A 25,327-nucleotide genomic window follows, 5' to 3' on the forward strand; every position below is an offset into this window, starting at 1 on the left:
GAACCGTGGGTAACGTAGAGTAAAAAAATATAAATCAGGAAGCAAAGTGAAGGCTCTTAAATGGTAACAGAAGAAAATGTGTTAAAAGAACAGCTTTAGTGTTCGCATCTTCATAACGAGCATTTTAAATTCAATACCTTTTTCTGATGCTTAGTTACTTTACTGTTTAATCAATTCCATTTGTTAAATATGTAAGGTCTTTAGCATTTATGTACTGTGACATTCAGAGTTGGACAGGATTCTGAGAAGTCACTGCAGCATGTTTCTGCATTTTTTCATGCTCCTCCAGCTGACATAATTTGGATTTAATTTTTTGGAGCAACGTATGCTGTTATTTTGGATATGGCTTTTTTTGTGTGTAAAAGGCATTCAATTTTTCTAGCCTGTCTTCCAGAACAAACATCTAGGCAAATTTTTACAGATGCCTGAAGGCTTAAGGTATTTACTTGGAAAACCATGACATCTACCAGTATTCTGGATAGAGGAACAGCGGAGTTCTGGTCCACATCAAAAACTTCTGAAATTAAAAATCAAGTTCCGTCAGTATTTCAGAATTCATTTTTCAGAATGCTATGGAAATGGTCATGCAGCTGTCTTATACTGAATTTTCCGTAAGGATTTTTTAGCTTGTAGGTACTTTCAGTCTTTATTTCATCCTCTCCAATGCCAAAATACTGATTTCAATAGGAGGAGAAAAAATCAGAAGTTGAATTACAGAATAGTAGCAACTACTGCGTGGGATTGATGCAAACTTTCACTCATCTGAACCAGTCTCAAAGGGATTTGAGTAGCGAGTTTGTATTATTACACTCTAATTTGCGTCATGAAACTATGTTGTGATCGTGGTTTGTCAGTCTAACATGCAAAGTCATCCTTTTCCCTTTAGCCATGTGCTTCCAAGGTGGCTGCTCTCATCTGTGCTTTTCAAGGGTCTCTGAGGTAGCTTCTGCACTGTTTTCCTGGAGACCTGAGGTTTGTTTGGGCAGGTACCAGTAATTCTTTGCACTTACTAACCCAAGATTTTTGGGGAGGCAAATGCGTGCCTTTCATATCTGTTGTGAGTGATCAAAACAGTGTTTGAGATGCGAGTGTCCTTGCTTTATGATCTTAACTGGAACATGTTTGGTGCTGCACTTAAAGGTTATTAAAGATAATAGAGTCTTGTATAGTTTAGCAATACTTAATTATAGAAGTCGGCTCCAAGTATATGAAAGACTGTGTTTAACTTATTCCCCCTGGCATCCGAGCATGCTTTTCCCATCCCACCAGGGAGACAACAATCCAGTTGTTTTCCAGTTCCTTAGTTCTTCTGGTTAACAGCAGAAATACAAACAAAGATAACTGTAGGTTGTCTTGAGATGTACTGGTGTAGTTAGTAAAATGATGCAAGGCTAAGTACAGATAATTTCTCTATTTTAAATTCTTGCTCTGTTACCTGAACTCCTCTGAAATAAGTGGGACAGCAGAAGTGTCCGCCAATTCCCTAGGCATCAGCAGTAGGGGGAGATCTCTTGTGCCTGTGGCGATGTTGTGCTAAATGTTACATGAATGTAAAGGCAGATGATGTTTGTGGTGACCCATCTACAACATAAGTGAAGGAAAGGGGAGAAAAGGGAGCCATATTTAAGAATTAAGTTGCAAGACAAAAACTGATACATTCCTCTCTTGACCTTTGCCACTGCAGACACGTAGCTACTTTCCATCTGTTCCTTTCATTCATTTCCCTTTTGCCTCTTTCTTTTGCAATTCCTTTAATGTACACACACATATGTTAAGTTCTGCCCTTCATTTATTCTTTTGTCATTGTTTCCATTTCACTTTCCCTGTGTTTCATTCCTGTATCTTTCTTGTTTAGACCAAGTGGAGGATCCAGCTGGCAGTAGAGGCCATGTAGGACCCTTCAGGAACCTGATGGTAAGTGCACGTGTGTACTTATGCTCAGGCTTCCACCAGGTTCTCTATTCTGAGGCATTTTTCCCCCTCCTGCAGGCTTCTGTTATTTCTTGACATCTGAAACTGTAAGAAAATTAGGTGGCAGACTTTAGGCTGCTTGTTGGTATCCTTTATACTGGAACAGTTGGTTGTGTTTTCATTTGAAAATGTGCAGGAATTATGCAAATCTTGCAGGTTCGCATGGGTTTAGAAAGGACTTTGAGAACTCATGGAGGAAAGTCTATCAAAATCATCTTATATGATCTTCAAAAGTTCCTGAGCTCTAGGTATGTGGAAGCTGGGAGAGCATTCCAGTGGGGCATTTGCGATTACTCAGTTCTGAAATTCTCTTTGTGGGCGTCTGCTGTTGAGCACTCAGGGCCATGAAATGGATCAATCTGGGACAGTCATTGCCATGCTCGAGTGCGGTGGGTTCCTTTAAGCTTTACTAAGAAAGCTGTAACCTAGAAAATGAACAAACTGAAGCTGGTAATAGGGAACATCAAAATTTGGTTGGTGTTTGTAGTTAATGCGTCAGAAATTGACCTGATGCATCTAGAACTACATAAGGACGAAAGCAGCTTTGCTCACTATTCTGAGGAAGGGCAAGTAGGTGCTGGATGAATCTTCTCTTCGAACGCGCGTATGCTTTAAAGACCACAAACTTGAAATGTTCCCAGCTGTATTATCCATGAGCAGCTTGCATCGTGGGCAGATTGCTTTGGGGTTTGTTTGGGGTTTTTGTTTAGGACCGTGGCAAGAGAACTTGCAGACGATCTTCTTTGTATCAGTATGATATGGAAGTATGTGAGTTAAGTCACCCCATTTTGGGTACAAATCCTGCTATTGTAGTGATTTCCCAGAATATGTTTGGATTTGAGGTACTGTTAATTTACTATTGTATAACTAGACAATGCTTTGGAAAACATGTACGCACTTCAGCACTTACGAGTGATTTTTGTTGTTGCTTTTACATACTTTACATCACACTTTGAAGAGCACAAGGATGAGCAATATGCAAAAAAGTTGGTAGCTCTGAAAGGGTTTCAGCAATTAAATACTTTATGTCACTCCTAGGTGCATTGTGATGCATATTTGTTTCCCTAGGAATGTATTGAAATTTTCCATTTAGCCCTTGCCTAGGATTGGGTCTGTTTGTGTTACCGTGCATTTCAAAAGTGATTTGGGGTGACTTGGCAGGTATTTCTGGAAACTTGTTTGAAAACCTTCGTGCTCACATCCTGGCACGACCAGTTGTGATTACAGACAGAGGGGCCAGTGGTATAAAAGTCATGTTCAAATGGGACATTCAGTGGCCTGACAGGTAAAGATGTGCTCAAACTCCTTATGCCTGTGCGAACAATAAAATACACGCTATATCTTCTGGCAGCCTGATATAAAGTAGAACTGAACATTGTCTTGTCAAATAAACCAGCATTGATTCATTCTGGCAAGTTTAGACACAGGGATTGTTCCAGTATTTGTGGGTTTTGTGAGACAGTTCACTTTAGAAAGGGCACATGTGTATTTTCTAAAGGTGACGCAGTCTTTCTGAGCGATATTGTCAGGTTCTCAGACTGAAAACTGTTCAAAGAAAATCAAGGGGAAAAAAAAGGATAATTACAAACATGAAGCTGAATTTGGGGAGAGCCTGTCGACTCTGAGCTCCTTGGGAGGAAATACAGATGATTATTTAGAGAGGATAGAACGCTCCAGTAAAAACATACATTTCCTTTTAAAGCTGACCTGTCTCTGATCTGTTCCGTCAGAGGGGACACATACTTGGAAATTTTCAGTTTGACTAGAGGAATATTTTTAAAAGGCATTTCAGTTTTTTGGCTCAAGATGTGAAAAATATTTTTGAGGGAATAAAAAGGAAGAATTTGTTGACAGGGCTGTGAGTTGGAAGAATGTACTTCTAAGTAAGAAATGTATCTAGGGCTTGTGGTTAGAGGGAAGAGTCAGTGTGTTAAGTAGTAGCATTTTGTGTGTTAGAGAGAGCAAAGGAGGAGTTGGGATCGCTGCTTCTGGACAGTTTGTGTTCCTAAGAGGTGGTGTGTAAAAGTGTGACCTTTCAGAGTAGACCGATGTCTCAGCCCCTGTATTGTATGTAAATTCACTGTTCTTTGCAGAGAATATGGTCATTGTCATGAACTGAGTTGGAAGATCTTAAAGCTTCACTTGCTACAGTCGTGATAATTTCTATATGTTGTAAGACCGAGTCTTTTAAGAGTAATGGAAAAAATTAACAGTATCATTCTGTATTGCATTGGTAAATGAGGTTTTCTATTTCTCTACATCTCGTGTGACTGATTAGATTTTCACAGAATGCCATTTTGCCCTAATCTTCATTGTGTTCATCGTCCTGTGCAACTAATACATCCTTCTTAATTTTGCTAACAGAAGGTGTTGGCAACCTTGCCTGTGACAGTGGACCTTTATATTTTACTGTTACGCAGTTTCATCTGATTTGGTTTTGATCTCCTTTGCTTTGGTCAAGGTAGTGCTGCTTTTAGCCTTCTCATGTTATTGTTTCGTTGCTTTTAGTGTTCAGAATGTCAATACAAGTAGAGAAGCCTGTATGGGTTTCTACTGCGTAAGGTCTTCCAATTACCATTAAGGATTAATAGTGTATTAAGAAATGTGATATTTTCCATATACTGTAATCGCCACACGAAGGTATTGGGTAGCGGTATGATGTGAGCTGGTTAACTCTGGGCAGTACATTTATGTTACAGTCTGTTCTTGCTTTGAAAATGAGTCAAGTGTTTTTGAGTCTTATATTCTCAGAGACTCACTGTTGTCTTTACTTTGGATTTCTTCTGGGTTCTAGAGATGTCCCGCTTTCCATCCCGCTTTCCGTCCTGCTTTGTATTCCTCAGGAAAACAGGGTTGCTACAGAAGCGTGTTATATTCCAGACCTTAGTGTTTTAACTCTGCCACTCAAATATGAAACGTTAGAATTGTTGAACAGGAATAAATATTGGGTTTTTTTTTTTCTCCGCAGGAAAGAAAAAGACTCAGGAAGGTAAAAACAAGGGAAAGAAGGCAGTGGATACAAGACAGAAAAAGGCTGATTTGGATTCTCCTTCTGCAGATATGAGGGATTCTAAAGAGGGTGAGTTCTCACGTGTTTTTTTTTTTTTTCCTTTCTAGCTATCTTTTTGAATCAAAAGATGCTTCTTGTCATGCTTAGTATGTTAACGTGTTACGTTAGTGCAGCATCCTGACCATGTTTATATTGTGTGTCCAAACGTTGTTATTAGTAAGGAACTTGGATATCAGGAGTATGTGTGAAGTTCTCTGCAGGCTGTTTTGGGTTTCTTGGCCACAGTGCTCAGTCCAGAGATTGTCTGTTAGGCATGGGTAGTTGCCTACATTTTGCTTAAGTTCCAGAGGCAAAATTTCTGAATGCAGTTTTACTCTCAGTACTGAATCACGACAGTGAGAAGTAACAGTATATTGTGTCTGGTTATAAATGTGGGATATGTTGGGTCAGAGGAAGAGGTAGGAAAAGGATGCAGCATACATTGAAATGTTTGGTAAAAACGTCTCATGCTTTTCTTTTCCTACTTTCTGCATCAGGTCATAAAGAAGAAGATGAAGCTCCTTCTGTTTCTGCTGTGCTGTCCCTGGAGCAAACAGCCGTGATTCAGGAAATGGTAAATCAGGATGTACTTCCGAAGCTGATGATCCCCAGTCCTACCAGTGAGCCACAAGTGGTGACTGAAGACAGACAAGGAGAAGCAATAAACTGTGCATCAGATGATTTAGATGATGATGATGGTGAGGAGGATGATGACGAGGAAGATGAAGAGGAGATAGAAAATACCAGTATGCCTAAAGAAAATGCTGAAATGCCTTTGATATGTGAAGAAAAGTTAGACTCTGTGGAGGAGCAAAAGAGTACATCGGAAGAATCTCCAGAAAACTCTCCAAAGAAGCAGCTTGTTGTGAAAATTCCAAAAGGGAGAGGGGAATCAAATGGTGATGTTCAAGAAACATTCATGTTTCCCTGTCAGCATTGTGAGAGAAAGTTCACAACAAAGCAAGGACTTGAACGCCACATGCACATCCATATATCTACTCTTAACCACGCTTTCAAGTGTAGATATTGTGGGAAAGCCTTTGGTACTCAAATTAACAGGCGAAGACATGAACGTCGCCACGAGGCAGGGCCAAAAAGGAAACCGTTCTTAACACTAACGTCATCACAGCACTTGGATAATGTTGCTGATAACCAAGTAATTGTGGATGATGGTCTTAAAGATGACCTGAATGTTTCCGGTCTTGTGCAAGATTCAGTCATCTTGGATTCTGAGAAAGTTTCCCAAGAAATGTCAAACTCTGTTTCTGCTGAGGAAAATAAGGAGCCCAAAGAATTGCATCCATGCAAATACTGCAAAAAGGTTTTTGGAACTCACACCAACATGCGGAGACATCAGCGCAGGGTTCATGAGCGTCATCTTATTCCCAAAGGTGTCAGAAGAAAAGGATTCTTTATTGAAGAGCCACCACTTCCAACAGAGCAGGCCCCACCAGTCCAGAGTGTTTATATAGCAAGTACAGAAATAGAAGAGGACGGTGAAGTAGATGATGTCTATATTATGGATATTTCCAGCAATATCTCTGAGAATTTAAATTATTATATTGACGGTAAAATTCAATCCAATAGCAGCACAAGCAATTGTGATGTGATTCAGATGGAATCCAACTCTGCAGACTTGTATGGGCTAAACTGTATAATCAGCCCAGTCACCGTGGAAATTTCCTCAAATGTCAAGGTTACACACACACATGTGAACGAACCTCCCAAGGAACCCTCCAGCAGTGGGAGCAGTGAATCCAAAAAGAGAAGAACTGCCAGCCCTCCTCTTGTACCAAAAATAAAAACTGAAATAGACCCAGAACCTATAACTCCTACTAGTTCTTTAAATCTTCCTCTTACCATTTCACCAGAAAGCTTACCTTTCCATAAAGAAAAAGGTGTGTATTTGTCATCAAAATTAAAACAGCTTCTTCAGACACAGGACAGTAAGAAGGTAACTCCATCAACTGAAATCCCTAAACTAGGACCTTCTGTTACTTCATCACCTATTTTGCCTCCAGTATCTAGTAGATTTAAAAGGAGGACCAGCTCTCCTCCAAGTTCTCCACAGCACAGTCCAGTACTTCGAGACTTTGTTAAATCAGGTGAGGGAAAAACTGTGTGGAATGATAACATTCGGAGTTCAAAAATGCCAAAGTTGGAAAGCCACAGCAACTCACCTGCTTGGAGCTTGACTGGAAGGGAGGAGAAGGAGACTTTGAGCCCTCTTTGCTTTGAAGACTATAAAATATCAAAAGACTGGACAGCAGCTCCAGCTTTTGGCAGCGTGTGCAACCAGCAGCCACTGGATTTATCTAGTGGTGTGAAACTAAGGTCTGATGCCAAAAATAAGAATCAGGTTCCCTGGGAATCCGTTTTAGATTTAAGCGTGCATAAGAAGCCTTGCAGCGATGCTGAAATTCGGGAATATAAAGAAAATTCCATACAGCCAACTTGTAGTGGTGTTAAAAAGAAGAAACCGACCACTTGCATGTTACAGAAGGTTCTGTTGAATGAGTATAATGGAACAGATGCTGCCCCAGACAGTACCCTCAGTGTAAACAGCAGCCAGAGTCCAAGCAAATCCTTGGAGCTTAAGGCAGAACCTGACGTGGAACCCAGTCTGTCTGCATCATCTTCTGTTGACACTCAGCCTCTTAGGTCCTCCGTTTCCCCTGTGCCACAGGCATCTACTATACCTGTCGTGTGCCAGCTGCCTCCTGTATTAACTCCAACCAATCCTCCTTCCCCACCACCCTGCCCGCCAGTGTTAACAGTTGCTTCGTCACCTCCTCCCCTTCTTCCAACAATACCGTTACCGACTCCAGATGTCTCTGCAAGTGCTACTAACACTTCTTCCTGTCCATCCCCACTTTCTAACGCTACTACCCAGTCCCCACTGCCGGTTCTTTCACCTACAGTTTCTCCTTCTCCGTCTCCTGTTCCTTCTGTTGAGCCTCTTATTTCTGCTGCGTCACCTGGTCCGCCTACGCTCTCTTCTTCATCTTCCTCCTCCTCTTCCTCCTCTTTCTCCTCCTCTTCCTCCTCATCTTCATCATCCCCCTCTCCACCTCCTCTTTCTGTAGTTTCTTCTGTTGTTTCCTCTGCTGATAACCTTGAAAATACTCTCCCGATAATAAAACAGGAAGAACCTGAAAATGAACAACAGAAAGCAAGAGAAGATCCTCATACTTCAAGTGAATCAGGAGTGGTGCAGGAAACGTTCAATAAAAGCTTTGTGTGCAATGTCTGTGAGTCACCTTTTCTTTCTATTAAAGACCTAACGAAGCATTTATCCATTCATGCTGAAGAATGGCCCTTCAAATGTGAATTCTGTGTACAGCTTTTTAGGGATAAAACAGACTTGTCGGAACATCGCTTTCTGCTTCATGGAGTAGGAAATATCTTTGTTTGCTCGGTTTGTAAAAAGGAATTTGCTTTTTTGTGCAATTTGCAACAGCATCAGCGGGATCTTCATCCAGACAAAGAGTGCACACATCATGAGTTTGAAAGTGGGACTTTGAGACCCCAGAATTTTACTGACCCCAGTAAGGCAAACGTGGAGCACATGCAGAGCCTGACAGAAGATTCTTTGGAACCTTCTAAAGAGGAGGAAGATGAAGATCTAAATGATTCTTCCGAAGAGCTTTATACTACTATAAAAATAATGGCGTCTGGAGTAAAATCTAAAGATCCAGATGTTCGTATGGGTCTCAATCAACACTACCCAAGCTTTAAACCACCTCCATTTCAGTATCACCATCGTAATCCTATGGGTATTGGAGTTACTGCAACGAACTTCACTACCCACAATATTCCACAGACTTTTACTACTGCTATTCGATGCACTAAATGTGGCAAAAGCGTTGATAACATGCCTGAGTTGCACAAACACATATTGGCCTGTGCATCTGCCAGTGATAAAAAGAGATACACACCTAAAAAAAATCCAGTACCACTGAAACAGACGGTGCAACCGAGGAATGGCCTGGTGGTTATAGCTGGCCCGGGAAAGAATGCCTTCAGACGAATGGGTCAGCCCAAGAGACTTAATTTCAATGTTGAGATTAGCAAAATGTCCTCAAATAAACTAAAAATAAGTGCTTTGAAAAAGAAAAACCAACTTGTCCAGAAAGCTATCTTGCAAAAAAAGAAATCTGCCCAGCAGAAGGCAGAACTGAAAAATAATCCGTCCGAGGCAGACTCTCACGTCTGCCCCTACTGTAGCAGAGAGTTTACTTACATTGGAAGTTTGAATAAGCATGCATCATACAGCTGTCCCAAAAAACCCATCTCTCCTTCCTCTAAAAAGAATTCTTCCAAAAAAAGTGCAAGTTCTTCACCTGCGGGCAGTGAAAAAGGCAACAGCCAGCGCCGGCGAACAGCAGACGCAGAAATCAAAATGCAGAGCATGCAGCCTCACCTGGGCAAGACCAGAGCACGGACCTCAGGACCCGCACAAATCCAGCATCCTTCTGCATCCTTCAAATCAAAACAAAACGTTAGATTTGTACCTTCCATGCGATCCAAAAAGCCAAATTCATCTTCGTCCTTGAGGAACTCTAGTCCTGTAAGAGTGTCCCGAGTGTCCCATGTTGATGGGAAAAAAACCAAGGGGGTCACTAAGAACAATTCCTCTGGAATCTCGAGCAAAGTGCCCCGGAAATTGCACGTCAGAATACAAAGGAATAATAAAGCTGTTTTGCCAAGTAAGTCTGCGGTGGCGAGTAAGAAAAAGGCAGACAGGTTCGCTGCGAAATCTAGAGAGAGGATCGGGGGACCTATCACACGAAGCCTGCAGCAAGCAGCAAACGCAGAGGCAGCAGAAAGCAAAAGAGATGAAAGCAGTACAAAGCAAGAACTAAAAGATTTCAGGTAAGCATTTAATTTGAAGTTGAAACGACACAGGAACACGTTGCTTACTGTTTAGCCGATTTTGTTGGTCATTTTTTGAGTTTCTCATACTTAAATAAAAAAAGAGGTTGCGTTTCCTAAACCATAGTTCAGCTGCTCAGTCATGCTGAGGTGTGATGTACATACTCGATGCATTTTGTCATGTTGTCATGAAATAAGACATAGTTTTGTATAGAGAATATCTTCAATTATAAACTGAATTGAAAACTTTGGAGAAAAACCATGTTAGTGCCTGAGTGCAAATAAACTTCACGTTATTAAACTTCATGTTATTGGAGACAGTGACCTTGTATTGATCTCTAACATGTACAGTGGCCCAAAATCATTCTAGATTTTGTTTATGGTGGTTCACTAAGCTAAAAGTCCTGACTGCGTTTTTTTTATTCACTAAAATAACTTGCGTTGTTGAGTTTTAATAAAAAGCATTCTCTGCATACCATACAAGAAAAAAAGCCATGACCAAATACTTCAAAAGTGTATGTGCATACTGATTGAGTCAGATCATTAATATAAGGGAAATAGATGTGTAAGAAAAGTTACCTGAATGTGTAAATTTGTTACAAATATCATGCTCTTATGTTTCAGTATAAACAGATTTTATAATGAAAGTTCTGTTTCATTTTGAGAAGAAGCATTTTAATCCCAAAAACGAACAATACTTCAATAAATAAATAAAACCTTAACCTATGTGCCCGAGTCCCGACTTACGTCTTCATGTAGTCTCTCGGATCAGTAGGATATTTTGCAAACCAGCTTTTATTGGCATGGTCCTGCCCTGTTACTCTGGAAATAGGTCTCATTTGTCAAGGAACTTTCTCAAAGCTCACTGGTGATTAAGACTTCATGGGGTTTGCCGAGTGCAGTGCATGGCTGTGATTAACCCCAGCTTTGGGGCCGAAGGGAGTGGGTTTCTAGCAAAGTCATTGGTAGCAGAGGAGAGGGATGAGGTGGAAGCCTTCTTCAGAAGGATTGTCCCCTCATGGAATTTGTCAAGAAGAGAAGAAGGATCAAAATCCAAACTGTTTGCAGCTTGCGGGTCTGGTGATCGACACTTCCTAGGAGAACATTTTGAAGAGGTACTGTGGGAAGTACCAATAGAACGGAACCATTTCACAGTGCTAGAGAAGAGTTTGATGTACAATAATCAATACCCAGAGTAGGGCATGTTTGAGGAGAAAACTGTTACTGGAGTTTGGAGACTACGGAGACTAATGGTGTAAAAAATGCCTTTAAGGAACAAGAAATTTCTACCAGGCCTGTTCTCTTGGGATGTAAACATCTTCATGTTACTTAATTCTCATCAGCCACTCTCCTAGTGTTATGTGTGAAACTGTATTTTATGTGGTGCCAGAACAGATCAGTAGAATCCGAAGCCAGAATGACACATCTTTCTGTCTAAATTAATCATTTGACATTAAGCCAAATGACCGAGTACTTGGAAATCTGTGCATATGGAAATTGTTTAGTACTATTTGGGGTAAATAACAATTAACCTAGGGGCAGGATTTCCTTGACTCTCTCAAATACTGTTAGTTTACTTTGCCAGCTTGCAGTCTTTACTAGTTTAATGAATAGTTACGCTAGAAGAATTCCTGCTTTTTGTTTCTGAAATTATGCTTATAAACAGATTGTCTAGTCATTTTTTTTTTTTTCTATCAAGCATATAGTATGAAGATTATTTTTGCCTTCATACACTGTCAGCACAGGCTAGCTTTGATTCTGCTCTCTAGGCACTGTTGGGTTGGTTTGGTGTTTTTTTTCCAGAGACTCTTAATTCTTAATACTTCTCCAAGACTTGCTTCATGTAACGTTTGTCTCCAGATTTGTTTTTCACCTTCCGTTTTTTCTGTGTAAACATACACCGTTCACGAATAGTTTGTTTTGTCATTTATCTTCAGTTTTTGTTTTTGTTTATTTTCTAGGAATCTCCTGTAAAAAAACAAAACAAACAAAAAAAATCCCTTAATGCCATGGTAGAGCTGTTGCATGCTCAACTTAGGATAAGCACTACGACAATGGATGTGAAATCCACCAGGCTTGCGAAACTGAAGCTGACTCACAATGATAATAATTGCCTGCAGGCTTCTTGCTAATATCCCGTGTCAGGCTTTCTTATTTCGTGCCCGACACGCATGCTGGGCTCCAAGACTGTTCAGATAAAAGAGAAGGGTAGTATTAGAAACTAAACCAAACCCACCCAAAACCATCAAAAGAAGTAGTGGGATTCACTAAACCTTCCTCATGGATGGTGTACGGGCAGTCCAGCTGTAGACCTGGCAAAACTGGTTCCTTAGTTTTGTCAATAATTCAGTGTAGATTCAGGGACAACAAGTGTTGCTGCACTCAGAGTATTCAATCTCCTTTTATCCAAGTGAATCCGTAGAGGCCAACCTAGCGTGACAGATTTTCCTTTTCCTCCCATCTTCTTGCTTCCTGAGTCTTTTAAATGACTGGCACACAATGGGGAAAAAAGCGCCTGATTTGGATGTTTTATGAATTTTGCAAATTCCTATTTATACATGCAAATGAAACTTTATATAGCAGTGAAATAGTGATATTGATTTCTAAATACCATATATATAATGAATGCAGTGTATCTTTTTATCGATAAGAAGTCTAGACCAGGACTACATACCTGTATATTTTGAAAGTTAAATATATAGTAACTTTAAAAGGTGGTACACCTCTATCTAATAACTTAAGGCAACAAATTGGTCTGTTTTTCACAATGGCTTTTTATGGAAATACTGTTTGTCACGTGTTCATACGGCTTTCGAGGTTAATGACGGAATCGATGGAAAGTGACTAGTTTCTTTATCCAGCCACCCCTTCCATTTTTTGTTCTTGACTTAAAAAGTAATCTACCTCTTAAAATTTGTAGTTTAATACGTGTTTGGTGAATTTGTGCCACTTTAACTTTCACTATCATTCCCATTTTGTTACATTTCTGTTATGGGGGCTTTATGTTGAAATATTGTATAAAGCATTTGTAGTGAGTTTAAAAAATAAAATATTTAAAATTATTTAAACGGTTTTGGACACTTCAATTGTACTATATGTGATTTACATTTTACATTACTTCCATTTTGTTTTCATTTTGGGTTGTTGATCTTGGAGCATGTTCCTGTATTAAAGTTTGCTGTTAGCTCTATTGTTTCTCCTCTTGGAGAGTGATATAAAGATTTACTCTCATGCAAACATTAAAAATTACAATTTGACATAAAAGTGGGGTTGTCATTGCTTTTGAACATTGTAGCTTTGCCGAAGATGCTGTAAATGCAGGTAAGCAACCAGAGAGGGGTTTTTTCTCCTCCAGCATGCAATACATCGTGGAAGTTGCAAATGTATTAGAGAGTCTCTGTGGTGGTGCAAGCACTTAATGGCTAACTAGATGGAACCATGGCATGTTTTATAGAACTGGAACCAATAAAGTAAGCATTTAAGAGCTTGTGGGAAACTTGCCTTTTGGATGGAAACCAGATGTACCAGGAAAAATGGAACAGTGTGCATCTAGAAGGAATTGTGTGCTTGCATCCTTGTAACTGTCTACACCCAGTTTGCTGCAACAAATTTATACCAATTTGGCACTTCTGAGTTAGTCTTGGATATTATGTTTCTTAATTGTGGACACCATTAATAAATTTAAACTATTTTAATTAAAATTACACACCATTTCAACTTCTGATATTATGATGTTCTAATTTTATATGCTTCGAACTCGTGAACAGTTTTAAGTTTAAAAATACATTTAAAGGGTTTTGGCTCTGAGTCTTGTGGAATATTTTATTCCATCATCAGGATATGGGTTCTGCCTCCTGCAGTGGACTGGAAGTATCTGTGTCTGTATTAGTGTGGCACTTGGATGGAATAATGGAACACTTAAGACTACTGGTATTACCGTATTACGGTTGGACTCAGTGACCTCAAAGGTCTTTTCCAACCTAGTGATTCTATGATTCCATGATTACAGTAGCCTGTTTAATAGCATAGTTGCTACTAATCCAGTAGTAAGTTAATATTTTATGTAGATGTCTATTCAAATTAATAGTTCACTTTGAATAAGGTTGTTTGGCAAGAACTCCATCTTTATTTCTCCTGTGATGTGTCATTCCTTGAGCACGTTATTCTCTATAACAGTTTTTCCTGAATTTGAACAGATAAGGAAAATCTGTGGAAGTTCTAACATGGTTCATTGAGTGATTTTGCAGCCACACCTGCATTGTGATAAACCATACTTCACTTTAATAGCTGCACCACGTTTAGAGGTGAATTCTTAATCTGGCTTACAGCAGCTGTTAGATCCTTTAGGTGGTGGGGCCGGCCACAACGAGGAGTTTCAGTGTTGATTAGGTGTTGCTCAGTGACAACGTTTTGTTTTATGTAGCTATAGTTGTATTTGGGTGCTTCGTAAGGATTAGGAAACATGAAAAAAAGGTCAAATCCCTCCCATAGATTCAAAGTTGCTGAGGGTTGGACTTAACTGTAACTCATAATGTCACATTTCTTCTGTTACAACTGAAGTACCAGATAGGGTTTGGTCTTACTGCAGTCTCGGTGTTTTGATCTCCCTGCAAGGATTTGTTAGAGATTTCTGGTAGTGAACTGATGGTGAATAAAGCAGCTTCCTTCCCTCATTCCTTTGTATCACAGCAGAAATGCTGTTGTCGTTCACAAAGGTTTGCACTCACCACTTCTCAGCGCTGTGTGATGGAGATTATTCCAGAATGAGAGCTGATCATCGAGGAAGAAGATTCATTCATAAACAGGCTACTTATTACAGATAGGAAACATATCTTTCGTTGTCACTATTACATCTTGCCTGCATAATTGAATTTATATGGCTTTTACAACTGCCTCTTTATGATTTGAAGGCAACAATGAAACTGTAACGATGCCCACAAAGTGCTGACGTTTCTTGAAATGCATCCAAGCAGGCAATAAAAACAATTAAACTTGTCCTGTTTACAGAGATTACCTGACATGCTGGTCGAGATCAAATGCAGTGGCAGTTTAATAAACACAGCAATGTTGAAGCATGTATGGAAGATGTAACACATTGGGTTTATCTTTCTTTTTTTTCCCCCATCATCCACTTTGCTAGAGGGAGTTAAAATCGGCTTGTATTGAGAGAATGTCTTAAAAGCATTCCTGCTTTGTGGGACAGTCCAGGTGATGCAGCCAGTCCCCTTGCACATAGCAATTAGAAATCAGTGTTTCCTGCCTTGCTCTGAATCTCTCTACCCTTTCTGAGCTGCCTGTAGTGATCTAGGCTGGTGCGTTTCTGGGGTTGTGTTTTGTCAGCATTTTATAGCGTAAGCCTTTTATTTGAAGTGCTTTAGTTTATTTCCTGATGATTTTCCATAGGCAGATGTCAGAGAAGTAGATCCTGGCGATTTGATGTGTAGATTTCCAGTTTCAAATGTAAAACTGAATGGCGCTCGCTGCAGTTTGTGACTTCAGTTCCAAAATTACGGGGCCAGTTCCAGCTTTTACTGGAGCCAAGTTCAGCTGGGAAGCTGAGTTGCAAGTGATAAGACAAATAGCTTGTGAGTGACCTTAAAAAGAGTACTTGGGAGGCTACATATCAATTCTAGCTTTTATTTACTGAATGTATGATCTGCATAAGTCACATGATAGTCTGCTTCTATTCATGATGAAAATGAGCTGAAAGGATAGATTCTGGACAAAGAGTGCGTGCTGATTTGGATCTGAGCGTTTGTGGTAAGTGAATTACGAAAAAGAGGTAAACTTTCATATTTTCTATTTAATTAAACTGGCAAAGAATTAGAAAGAAACCTGGGACTAGCATGAAATTTCTTATAACTGAAGATACTTTCGTAGTAATACAGAGCAAAGCTGATTTGAGGTCACCCCTGTATAATATTTAAAAATTGAGTGTTCGTAGTTGTTGTAGAATTAATACGATATCATGTTGGGTGTTTTTAAGCTGTAACTGGAATTTTGAAAAGCACAAATCTTCGATTGCTTTAATGGGAACTCTGTAAAGCTTCTCCTGCACAGCCACAATGATCTGCATTAATTTTTAAAGTGAATTGTTTCATCTGACCTTTGTGATTGGCAGTTATTCGAAGATCCATCGGCAAATGAGATGTCTTAGAAAACACTTGAGGACACAATACAAATTCAAGTGCTCAAGAGATATTCATGTTCAGGTGGCAGTATAAGTCCATGATTTGTTCCTTCTTTGTGTGCCATGTTTTAATTGTCTAGTTGCATACGGTATTTTTTTGTAGAACGCCTGTTAATTCATGGGGTGGGGCTGCTCTACAAGTAAATCACAGTTTTCTTAAATGGAAAAGGATATGAGTAGGACCTTCCAGTATGTTGTAGAAGAGTGGGAAGGTGAGGAAAATAGTTCAATTTCAGAGGAAGATACAAGCAATACGTTTCTTACAATGTTCTAATGTTACTGTTAATGGTCCATTTAACACACTGAGACAATGAAACATGTTAGTGTTATTAAAGATTGGCCTTTATTCCATTTGTATGAATGACATGATGTCATTTCCCAAGCTGCCTTTAGGATCTTGACTTTGCAATAAATAATAACTTGTAAGTATTGCTTCGAGGGAAATTAATACCAAGGTACCACTCAGGCTGTAGCTGAATTTGGTGCTGCTCTGTGCTCAGCACTGACAGGCAAGGGTCCCCACCCAGATGGCTAAAATGCAAATAGATTATTAGACCAAGAGAGGGAGTAGGAGCTGTTCGTGTAAAACATACTGTCTAAAACGGCAGAGCTTGGAAAGGAGCAGGAGGCATTAGAGTCCTGTTCTGTCTCTGGTCTGCAGTTTCCAGCCACTGTCTGCTTTTAAACCTCTTCCTTGGTTAAGAGGAAGCCTTATTGCTACTGAGTCACCTCTGATGCTGCTCCCCATGCACACTTCATCTCTTTTCATTCTCGTTTTGCTGATCCTGTGTGTTTACTTCTCTTAGTAAGTCTTCAAAAATGCTGGTGGTAGAGTGAACATTAGAAAGCTTGGAAAAGGGCATTGAAGTACTGGCTTTTCTTGAGGTAGAAGGCAGTAAAGCACTGAAACTTGCAGGGAAGCTTGAGCAGGCATCAAGCTGGAGGGAGGCTTTTTCTAAAGATGCAGGTAGCTGATTCACTTTCCTAATTTATTCAAGGCTTAAGTGGCTTGTGGAGCATAGTGTAGTGATCAGCAGCATGCACTTTGTTTGTGTATGTATCTTTGCTTATTCTTCTGGTGCAATTTTTATGTTTCACAAGCCAAACAGGATCTCTGAGTCACGTTTTGGATGCCAGTACTCCCAGAAACGCCAAAGGGTTGTGAGAAACAGCTTTGATTACTCAGCGGGTGATGTTCCATTTCGCAGAAATACGGGCTCGGCATCCAGTTGGTTTAGTGCAAGGTGACATTCCATGCTGGAGGTGTGCTGCCTTCAGAGGAACAGACTTATGCTGCTTATAATGCCCTGGGTCACTCAAAAGGGAACAATAATCTGGGCCCATTCCAGCAGAGCCTGCCCCTGTTCCTTCTGCAGTCTGGGCAGTGCTACTCAGCAAAGTTAAATGCCTACAGTAATGTAATGCAAGGACTTCTTTTTCAGGGAAGTGGTTTTGTCGAGAACACAGAGGATGTGCTGCCTGCTAAGGGCATTTGAAGGCCTGGCAGCGAGTGGAAACAGAAAAGAGCTCGGTGTGTTTTCCTTGCGCAGTTCAGTGTTGAGCCCCCAGCGCTGCCGCGGCTCCCGGGCTGCCTTTGCAGGGAGCTGCTTTGGGAGCGCTCAGGCAGACTGAGCAAACACTCCCTCGCTCAGATCATGCAGGAGGAGCAGTTAGTCATGTTCCAACTCTGACTCGATGGTAGCATTTATTTAGCATTTTGTGTAGGTACTGTGATTCCTGCTAACCATTGCAGTGGGGAAGGAGGTAGGAGGATGAGAAACAACTCCTTCCAACTTCCATCCTTGAGCTGCTTTGAAGAGTTGCACGCTCAAACTGCTCTCTGGAGCTTGCCTGAAGTTGCGTTCCCCATTCATTGTGGCACATGCTTTCACTCATCTGTCTTTTTAAATCAAAAGCACATTTTTTTCTGTGGTTTCTTTTCTCTGTCATGAGATGTGCGGGGCTGAGGGGTTACGCTGCTTTTGTGAGCCTTCGGTAATCGTTTTGAACTCATTTGGAGTCACCATTTCCTGTATAAAGCTAAATAAAAAACAACTGCCTAGTCCTCCCTATGTGTGATAAAGTTTTCTCATTGCACTCCTCTGTCATGAATGTGATTCAGTAGATCCAAACTTTTTATCGAATTATCAGGTTAGATTGCCTGCCAGTGCAGATATATTCGAGTACTGCTTTTTTTAATCCAACACTCTTCACTTTTGGCTTGTGCAATGCTCTGAGCTTCTTCAAAAGGTCAGGAAGATAAATTGCTGAAGGGATACTGTTCATCTGAGTTTATAGACCTAGACCAAGGCTTCTTAAAGTGACTTATAAGTGACTTTGAGCTCAATTTGATGTGTGGCCAAGGAGACTGATTTTCTGAAAGAGCCCTGTAGCTATGCTCAGCGCTGAATCCCTTTAAAGTAAAATGGTATCAATACATGAATTCTAGTTGACTTGTAGCAGGGTGTGAGTTTTTTTTCAAGTTCTCAGTGTTGATTTAGTGTTCGTCTCTGAAGTTAACAGTGATCTGAAGCAGGATTTCTCTGGGAGTGGAACTAAGTCAACAATGAAGAAACACACTCTGGAGCACATGCATGAAACAAAACAATTTCTGAGTTTGTATGGGGGAGCAGTGCTGCTTTAAAGGTGTTGAGCTTTCTGAACCTCTGTGGTTAGAATGCTGCTGGGTATCTTCTTGAAAGCTGAGAACGCAAGGATCTCAGTAACAGGTTTTTCCAGTTTAGATTCATGAAAGGCCTGACCATAAAATCATAATATTCATGTTATGTCCTTTGGCATCACGTGATTGCAAGATAAAATCCTGATGTGTTCCAGCTTTTTTACTGCTTTCATAAATAAATGCACATCAGTCTCAAAATAGCCGTGGCACAGCACATCGAGATCCTTCTTGCTTTCTGCTGCCCCCTCTTTTTTGTACACAGAGACAGGAGGGCATCCTCCTCAAGAAAATTATCTCTGCAAATGTTTTTGTCCTGCTAAATATTTTGTTTTGCTTCAAAAACAATACATTACAAAAAAACCCACAAACCGGTTCATGTAATTGGTGCTTGATGCTTTTCCAAGCCCTTGTTTTGTGTATTTACTTTCCCGTTAAGCAACAGGCTAGAACAAGAAAGCACATGTCGGTTAGGTTTGCGGCATGATGTTTAGTTCTCACTGAGCACAGAAAGCCCAGAAATCCCATTTATCCCTACCCTGCCCCCCCTTGCTTGCCTTCTGGCCTGTAAAATTGCCCAGCCTAGTTCAGCAAAGCCGTGAATTTAGGCTTAATCGTCCACACCTCCTTATCTTTTTTTTCCCCAGGCAGTCAGTTATTTTCAAAGTCAGCTTGTACATCATTTTAGTTAAGAACAGTTAGACACTTTTGATGGAATATGTCCTTGGTGTGTCTGTTTTGAGGAGATACGTTGGAGTGCCTGCGTGTCTGAAATTTGGACCATTTGCATGGTTTTTTTAGATGAGGAGTGCGAAAGTGTAAGCCCCACACTTTAGTCGAGGTAAAAACGGGAACCTAAATTAACTGACTGGTTCTCATTGTGGTGACGTTGCTCTTCTCACTGAATTCTGCTGGTGTGACCGGCAAAGGGATGCAGAGGAGGATACAAAGATGAAAGGAGGGCTAGAGCACCTCCTGTCCAAGGACAGGCTGAGAGAGTTGGGGTTGTTCAGCCTGGAGAAGAGAAGGCTCCGAGGAGACCTTATAGCGACCTTCCAGTACCTGAAGGGGCTACAAGAAAGCTGGGGAGGGGCTGTTCACAAAGGCTTTTGGTGATAGGACTGGGGGCAATGGGGATAAACTGGAGAAGAGCAGGGTTAGACTGGACATAAGGAGGAATTTCTTCACCATGAGTGGGGAGGCCCTGGCACAGGTTGCCCAGTGAAATGGTGGCTGCCCCATCCCTGGAGGGGCTCAAGGCCAGGCTGGATGGGGCTTTGAGCAACCTGATCCAGTGGGAGATGTCCCTGTCTATCTCAAAGAGGTGGGACTGAGTGGGCTTTAAGGTCCCTTCTAACCCAAACTATTCTATGATTCTATGACCAGCAACCATATGGGATCACGCCAGCCTTCATTCCCTGAGTAACGTGGCTTAGTTTTCTAGGACATTTCTAGTGAGCTAAACAAGCAACTGGGAAGAATGTGAATGGCACAAGTGTGGTAAGAGAGGAGATAATTTGCATTAAAAATACCAAATGTATTTTGAGAATGTCTGAGGGCAGCCAGTGTGCCAGGATTGGGTGTCTTTACCAGCTCTTTCGTGCTTCTCGTTTCAAGGCTCAGTGGCCTAGGAAGGTTTGTGGAAGTGAGAATTTTGTTCAGACAAATAAGTTTAAACCTCTGAAGTATTTAAGAGGCAATTTAGCTTGGGGCACGGGAACGCAGTGTGATGGGGAGCCTTCGCCTTTGTTCCTGCTTCTGCTTTCAGACTGTGGATTTTCTGGGTGACCTTGGTAAATCATTTTCCTCTGACTCAGTCTGCATCTGAAAAATGGGGATTAGGGGGCTGACTCATACCACAAAACACTTTTGGATCCAAGGAAAGAAGACTCTAAGACACGGGATTAAGTGTGGGTTTATTGTAGCAAGTCTCACCAAACTCAGTGATTTGTCTCTCTGTAGTCAGGATGTGCTTTCAGCTGAGAAAGAAAGGTTTAGATCCTGCCTATGCGTTAAAAAATAGCATCATTTAGCATTTGCTTTAGCTTTGATTTGCAATACAGCTAGTACATTCACCACAACTGCTTACCCTGATTTCAAAGTCCTAGTTGGCAGAGAAAATTCAGACAAGTCTTTCTTGCTGCCTAACACTGGCCTTCAGTACCCCGTTTCTTGCAAGCGTAGTGTGTTCTCTGATGCTCTTCCTTCTCCCCGCCTCTCCTTTTTCCCTCCCTCCTCTCATCTCCCTCCCTCCCATCGCACGGGCGATGGTGAAAGCAGGTGCGAAGTGACAGTGCTAAAACCAGCCGGCTCCATAACAGCTCCTCCATCTGATGGGGATGTCGCAGCCCCTCTCTGAGATCAGCTTGCCTTGCCGACACAGGGGTTTACTCCAAAAATATCTGGAAGACCCTGCATTTCTTTACACAGACTCTTGGAAAACAGAGTTCTCAATCGCTGTCAGCTTGATATTGGTACAGAGGAGGGCACCCATTCCCTCTCTGCCTTCACACACTAAAGTCGCTGCGATGCCATGGTCCGTGCCGAGTGGTTTCAGGGCGTGGATGGGAAGGTGACAGGCAGAGCTCTATTTCATTTTTTATCTTACAATCCCTTTTTATCTCCTCCCTCCGGTCCTCAGCTTCTGAATAATCACCCAGTGATCTATTTGTTTAAAGCCTGATGAAATTAGGGGGGTGTTGGATCCCAGCTCTTGCGGGGGCGGAGGGGTGTGCATTTGAAAATGCCGGTCAGATTTTCTTGATACTTCATCTCTTTGGGTTTGAGGCTTTTAAGTTTCCCACAGGATCCAGGCATTGGCTCATTGCAGGCAGTAACACAGATGTTATTGATTACAGAAGAACATTTACAAGTCATAATTAATTTTTCGACATTAAATGGAAACATTCTAAATAGAAAGAACCTAACAGTTCTCTCTTCTAGTTATAGTAAAGAACTAAAGCCAAACAAACTAAACTTAATTTGGCTGTTCTGATGTTTCCCTTAGTAACAGCCCTTATATGGGACAATAAAATCTGGCTTTTGTTGACCTCCTCATTACCACTCTGGTTCTTACTCAGTATACGAATACTCCACTATTAGTCACAAAGGCTGAGGAGTATGATTTACATAGAACAATAACAAAACTTTGGCAGGCGATTTTGACCACAAATTTTAATTTGGAAATAATTGAACTGCTTACTTTTCAAAATTTCTGTGGTTTGGGTTTTGTGTTGTAATGGAAAATTTTGCGCTTCTTTCTTTCGACCTTGCAGTTACGCTGCTCTACAAAGGCTGGGGATGAGGACAAACTGTAACTGAAATCTCCTTTAAAAGGTCGATATTGAAGTCTAAAAATAACCTGGAGGAAACTCTTAAGTTTGAAATTTTCTTAGACGTGTTGTTATGTAATGAAATTCTATTCTAGCTTGGGAATACAATTGAACTGAGATTGTTCAGAATATGGCAAAAGCCTTTCTGTTTCCCTTGCTTTGACTTGTGTTCTCAGGCTTTCTCCTCGAAATCACAGTTGACAGAGATGGAATGTGAAGAGTTAGAATCCCCAGTTTTCAGTTTCACTTTGGGATTGAGTTGCTTTAAAATTTGAAGTGAAATAACATATCATGTACAATCTATACTGGTGAAAGTGTACTGCGGAGTGTGGCCTTGGGAAAAATGACCAGATGTGGTATTGCACTTAAATAATGTAAAATTCCTTTCCCATAAATATGTATTTCAAAACCTAATACGGGCTGTTCTGAGGAGACCGACTGTGACTTTTTTAGTTGTTTACATAAGTGTGGATTTGTCTGTCTGTCTGGTTGGAGGGTTTGGGATGTTGGGGGGGAGGCTGGACACTGGACATTGTCCATTTCCAACTTGAATAAACTAACGGGGTAACTTCTGAACACTGCAAGAAACTCTTCTTGCCTTCAGAAGTAGCTCTTGGTGCTTGCAAGGTGGGTGGAGTGTAGATTTTTTTCCCATCGCCTACTAAAGGCCCTGTAGGGCCCTACCACATGTCTCTGCTTTTTTCCCAATGCGAGTGTATGAGTTTTTTCTGCCTCTTTGTATAGTTACAGGCTCCGCATGGCCTCTAGATGTCCTTCCTCCTCTTCGCATAACACCAGCACCAAGCAATGCAAGAAATCCAACTGCACTGCATCCCACTTCTTCAAGGAATAGACCTATCTGCATGTCCAACCAAACCAGGTACGGCAACGCAGCCGGGCGCTGAGCTTGCTTGTCTTGTGTTCCTGTGGGCAAGGAGTGCAAAGCATGCTACAGATACTATCCGAGCCTCAGAAAATCCACGGTGTCATTGCTCTCGTTGTAACCAGTCACTAATAAGAAAGAAGGCGTGAAGGGGGAGAGCAAGGTGCCCTGTGTCTTAGTTAAATCGAGCACAAGGGACAAGGCACAAGGAAAAGGGATCTCTTAGGGCAGAGCCAGCTCTTTAGCTTCATGGAAGGTGTAAGGAGACCTTTCTTTTGTTTCTGAGCTTTTAAGACCTGAGGTGTTGCTCCTCTGGATTGTTAGGGAGCTTGGAGGCGAAGGTAATTTTTGTAAGGATGGGGTGCTCTCCGTATCTGATTGTACTAGTGGGCCAAGTGCTTTGAGATCTTCTAGGTGAATGAGTAAACGCTGAACAAACATTAACTGTGACCAAAAAATATGCCTGGGATTGTGTCTTACTGGCTGGCTGTTTTGGTTGAATACCAGAAGCCCAAAGACAAGTATTATAGTGCAAATTGCAGTGCCAGGAGAACACACAGAAACATTAGTTGGGGTTGTGGTGAGGTAAACTGCTGTATGGGCTGGGACAAATTAATGACGTGGTCTAGTGTTATTGGTGAAGATGAACGGATTTCCTGTTGGTTGATTTAAACAAGACAGTGTTTTCTTCATTTCCTCACCTGTAACATGGAGATAGTCACCTCCTTTATACTGCTGTTGTTGCTAAGGAACGATATACTTACCTGTGTAAAGGTAAAGGTGCGAATGGGTGCCAGCAAAGTCGAGATGCTGCAGCATGAGATTTATTCTTTCTTATACATTCCAAAAATAACATCCTGGGGAAAAGTTAGTAAAATTGTGATGTTTACTACCTCCCGAATAAAGGGAACGGTTGCTGATGAAAGGTTAACATCCCTAACTGTGGCATAGACCATGTACTAGCAGGAAACCCAAGCGTAAGTTAAATCATGGGCTTCTCTCCTTGTCCTGCTTCTAGGTAACAGGACAGTTACTCTGCTTAATCTAAAAGCTGACTCCGATTAAATGCAACTCTCTGTATTTGCAGGTACTAGGAACTGTTGACTGGAAAAGGTGAGGTGAATTAATCCTCAAGCATTATCCTCTCTCTCCTGCTTTTACTCAGATGAGGTGAGACCGGTTCCTCCGTAGATAACAGGGACAGCGGTTTCTTCTGCTGGAAGCAGTGGCGCCTCTATCACATTATCCTTCCTTCCAGAGGGAGAGAGCGCAGAGCAGGGCTCCTGCCTTCTCCAGAGAGTGATGAACTGTGGATGCTGGTGAGAGGGTGATCTCGGGGTCCCCTGCCGCATGGAGCCCGTGCATCAACAGCCAGTGGAATAGCATGGAGAAACGTTCAGACATTTGCAGGCAGATTAACCATGTTCCGAGGGTTAGCGGGTCTGGAGGCGTCTCCTCTTTCTGTTAGAACACAGAGGGGTTTAACATACTATGCAATTAAATTCTGAAAAGACTGTTTCATCATTTTAGTTTCTACTTTGCATCCTAACGGGTAAAGAACTGGGCATCCCGCAAAAATCCACTGAAGGGAGTGGCAGGTTTTGCTGAGGTTTCCACATCTGTGGGTACCCCAGTCTCTTGACTTTGTACCATTAGCTTTAACAGGCACGGTGCCATTGATTTCCAAATGCGTCGGGACCCACATTTTTTTTGGAAGCCACCTGCTAAGTGATTTCTGAAATGCACTGGTGGCCCAGATTCATAGAGGGCCGAGCATCCATCTCGTGACATTTGTTGCTAGCCTGATACTTTTGGTACAGCCAGGATTTATTTCTTCAGTCAGAGTATGGAATGTGCAGTATCAAGCAAGACTTTTCCTTAATGATGGAGCTTGTGTTTGCGACTCTCTTTACAAGCATGTTTAGTTTCAATGCAGAGAGAGCATCCAAGAAGGTGGCTGGCAACCAGTAAAGACAAATTGAAGAATCATACAGGTCAGTTGGTGAAATGCAGCGCAAAAAGGTCTCTTACCTCTTGCTCCACAACGGTGACAATCACACACAGGTGTTCAATCTGACAGGGGGGTTCTCCGGCCCCCTGCAGATTTCCTCTCCAAGACAAAGGGTTCCTTCTGTCAAGGCAAGTTTTTGCAGGATCCCTGCTATTGTAGCGTCTGGGTTTGGGACTTTTCAAGGAGGCTGAGGGGGTTGATTGCCCTACTTTCCCCTTATTTCAGTCAATTTATTCCTCTCCTTGTCTTTGCACTCCACACAGATAAGCACCCATCTGTGTATGCACATGTTAGTTAAGAAAAAAAAAAGTGCCCGGTTGATACTCCTTCCCACCACCC

At 41.4% G+C, this 25,327-nt stretch overlaps 1 protein-coding gene across 5 annotated transcripts in view; it reads left to right on the top strand.

The window, feature by feature from the left end:
* PRDM2 (PR/SET domain 2) overlaps nt 1–24,862 on the top strand; it is a 59,327-nt gene extending 34,465 nt beyond the window's left edge. For 2 of the 5 annotated variants that reach the window (XM_069874878.1, XM_069874875.1), the window contains 4 exons: nt 4,940–5,050; nt 5,518–9,895; nt 22,839–22,974; nt 24,065–24,862. In XM_069874878.1, coding sequence (XP_069730979.1) covers nt 4,940–5,050; nt 5,518–9,895; nt 22,839–22,947 — 4,598 coding nt within the window. In that variant the 3' untranslated portion in view covers nt 22,948–22,974; nt 24,065–24,862. Of the gene's footprint in view, nt 1–1,875; nt 1,915–4,939; nt 5,051–5,517; nt 9,896–11,856; nt 12,955–22,838; nt 22,975–24,064 lie in introns of those variants that run through there. The other 3 variants (XM_069874879.1, XM_069874876.1, XM_069874877.1) reach the window with 3 other exon arrangements.
* The last annotated feature ends 465 nt before the right edge of the window (nt 24,863–25,327 follow it).

Source organism: Phaenicophaeus curvirostris, chromosome 22 (genome assembly GCF_032191515.1).
Source record: "Phaenicophaeus curvirostris isolate KB17595 chromosome 22, BPBGC_Pcur_1.0, whole genome shotgun sequence".
NCBI lineage: Eukaryota > Metazoa > Chordata > Aves > Cuculiformes > Cuculidae > Phaenicophaeus > Phaenicophaeus curvirostris.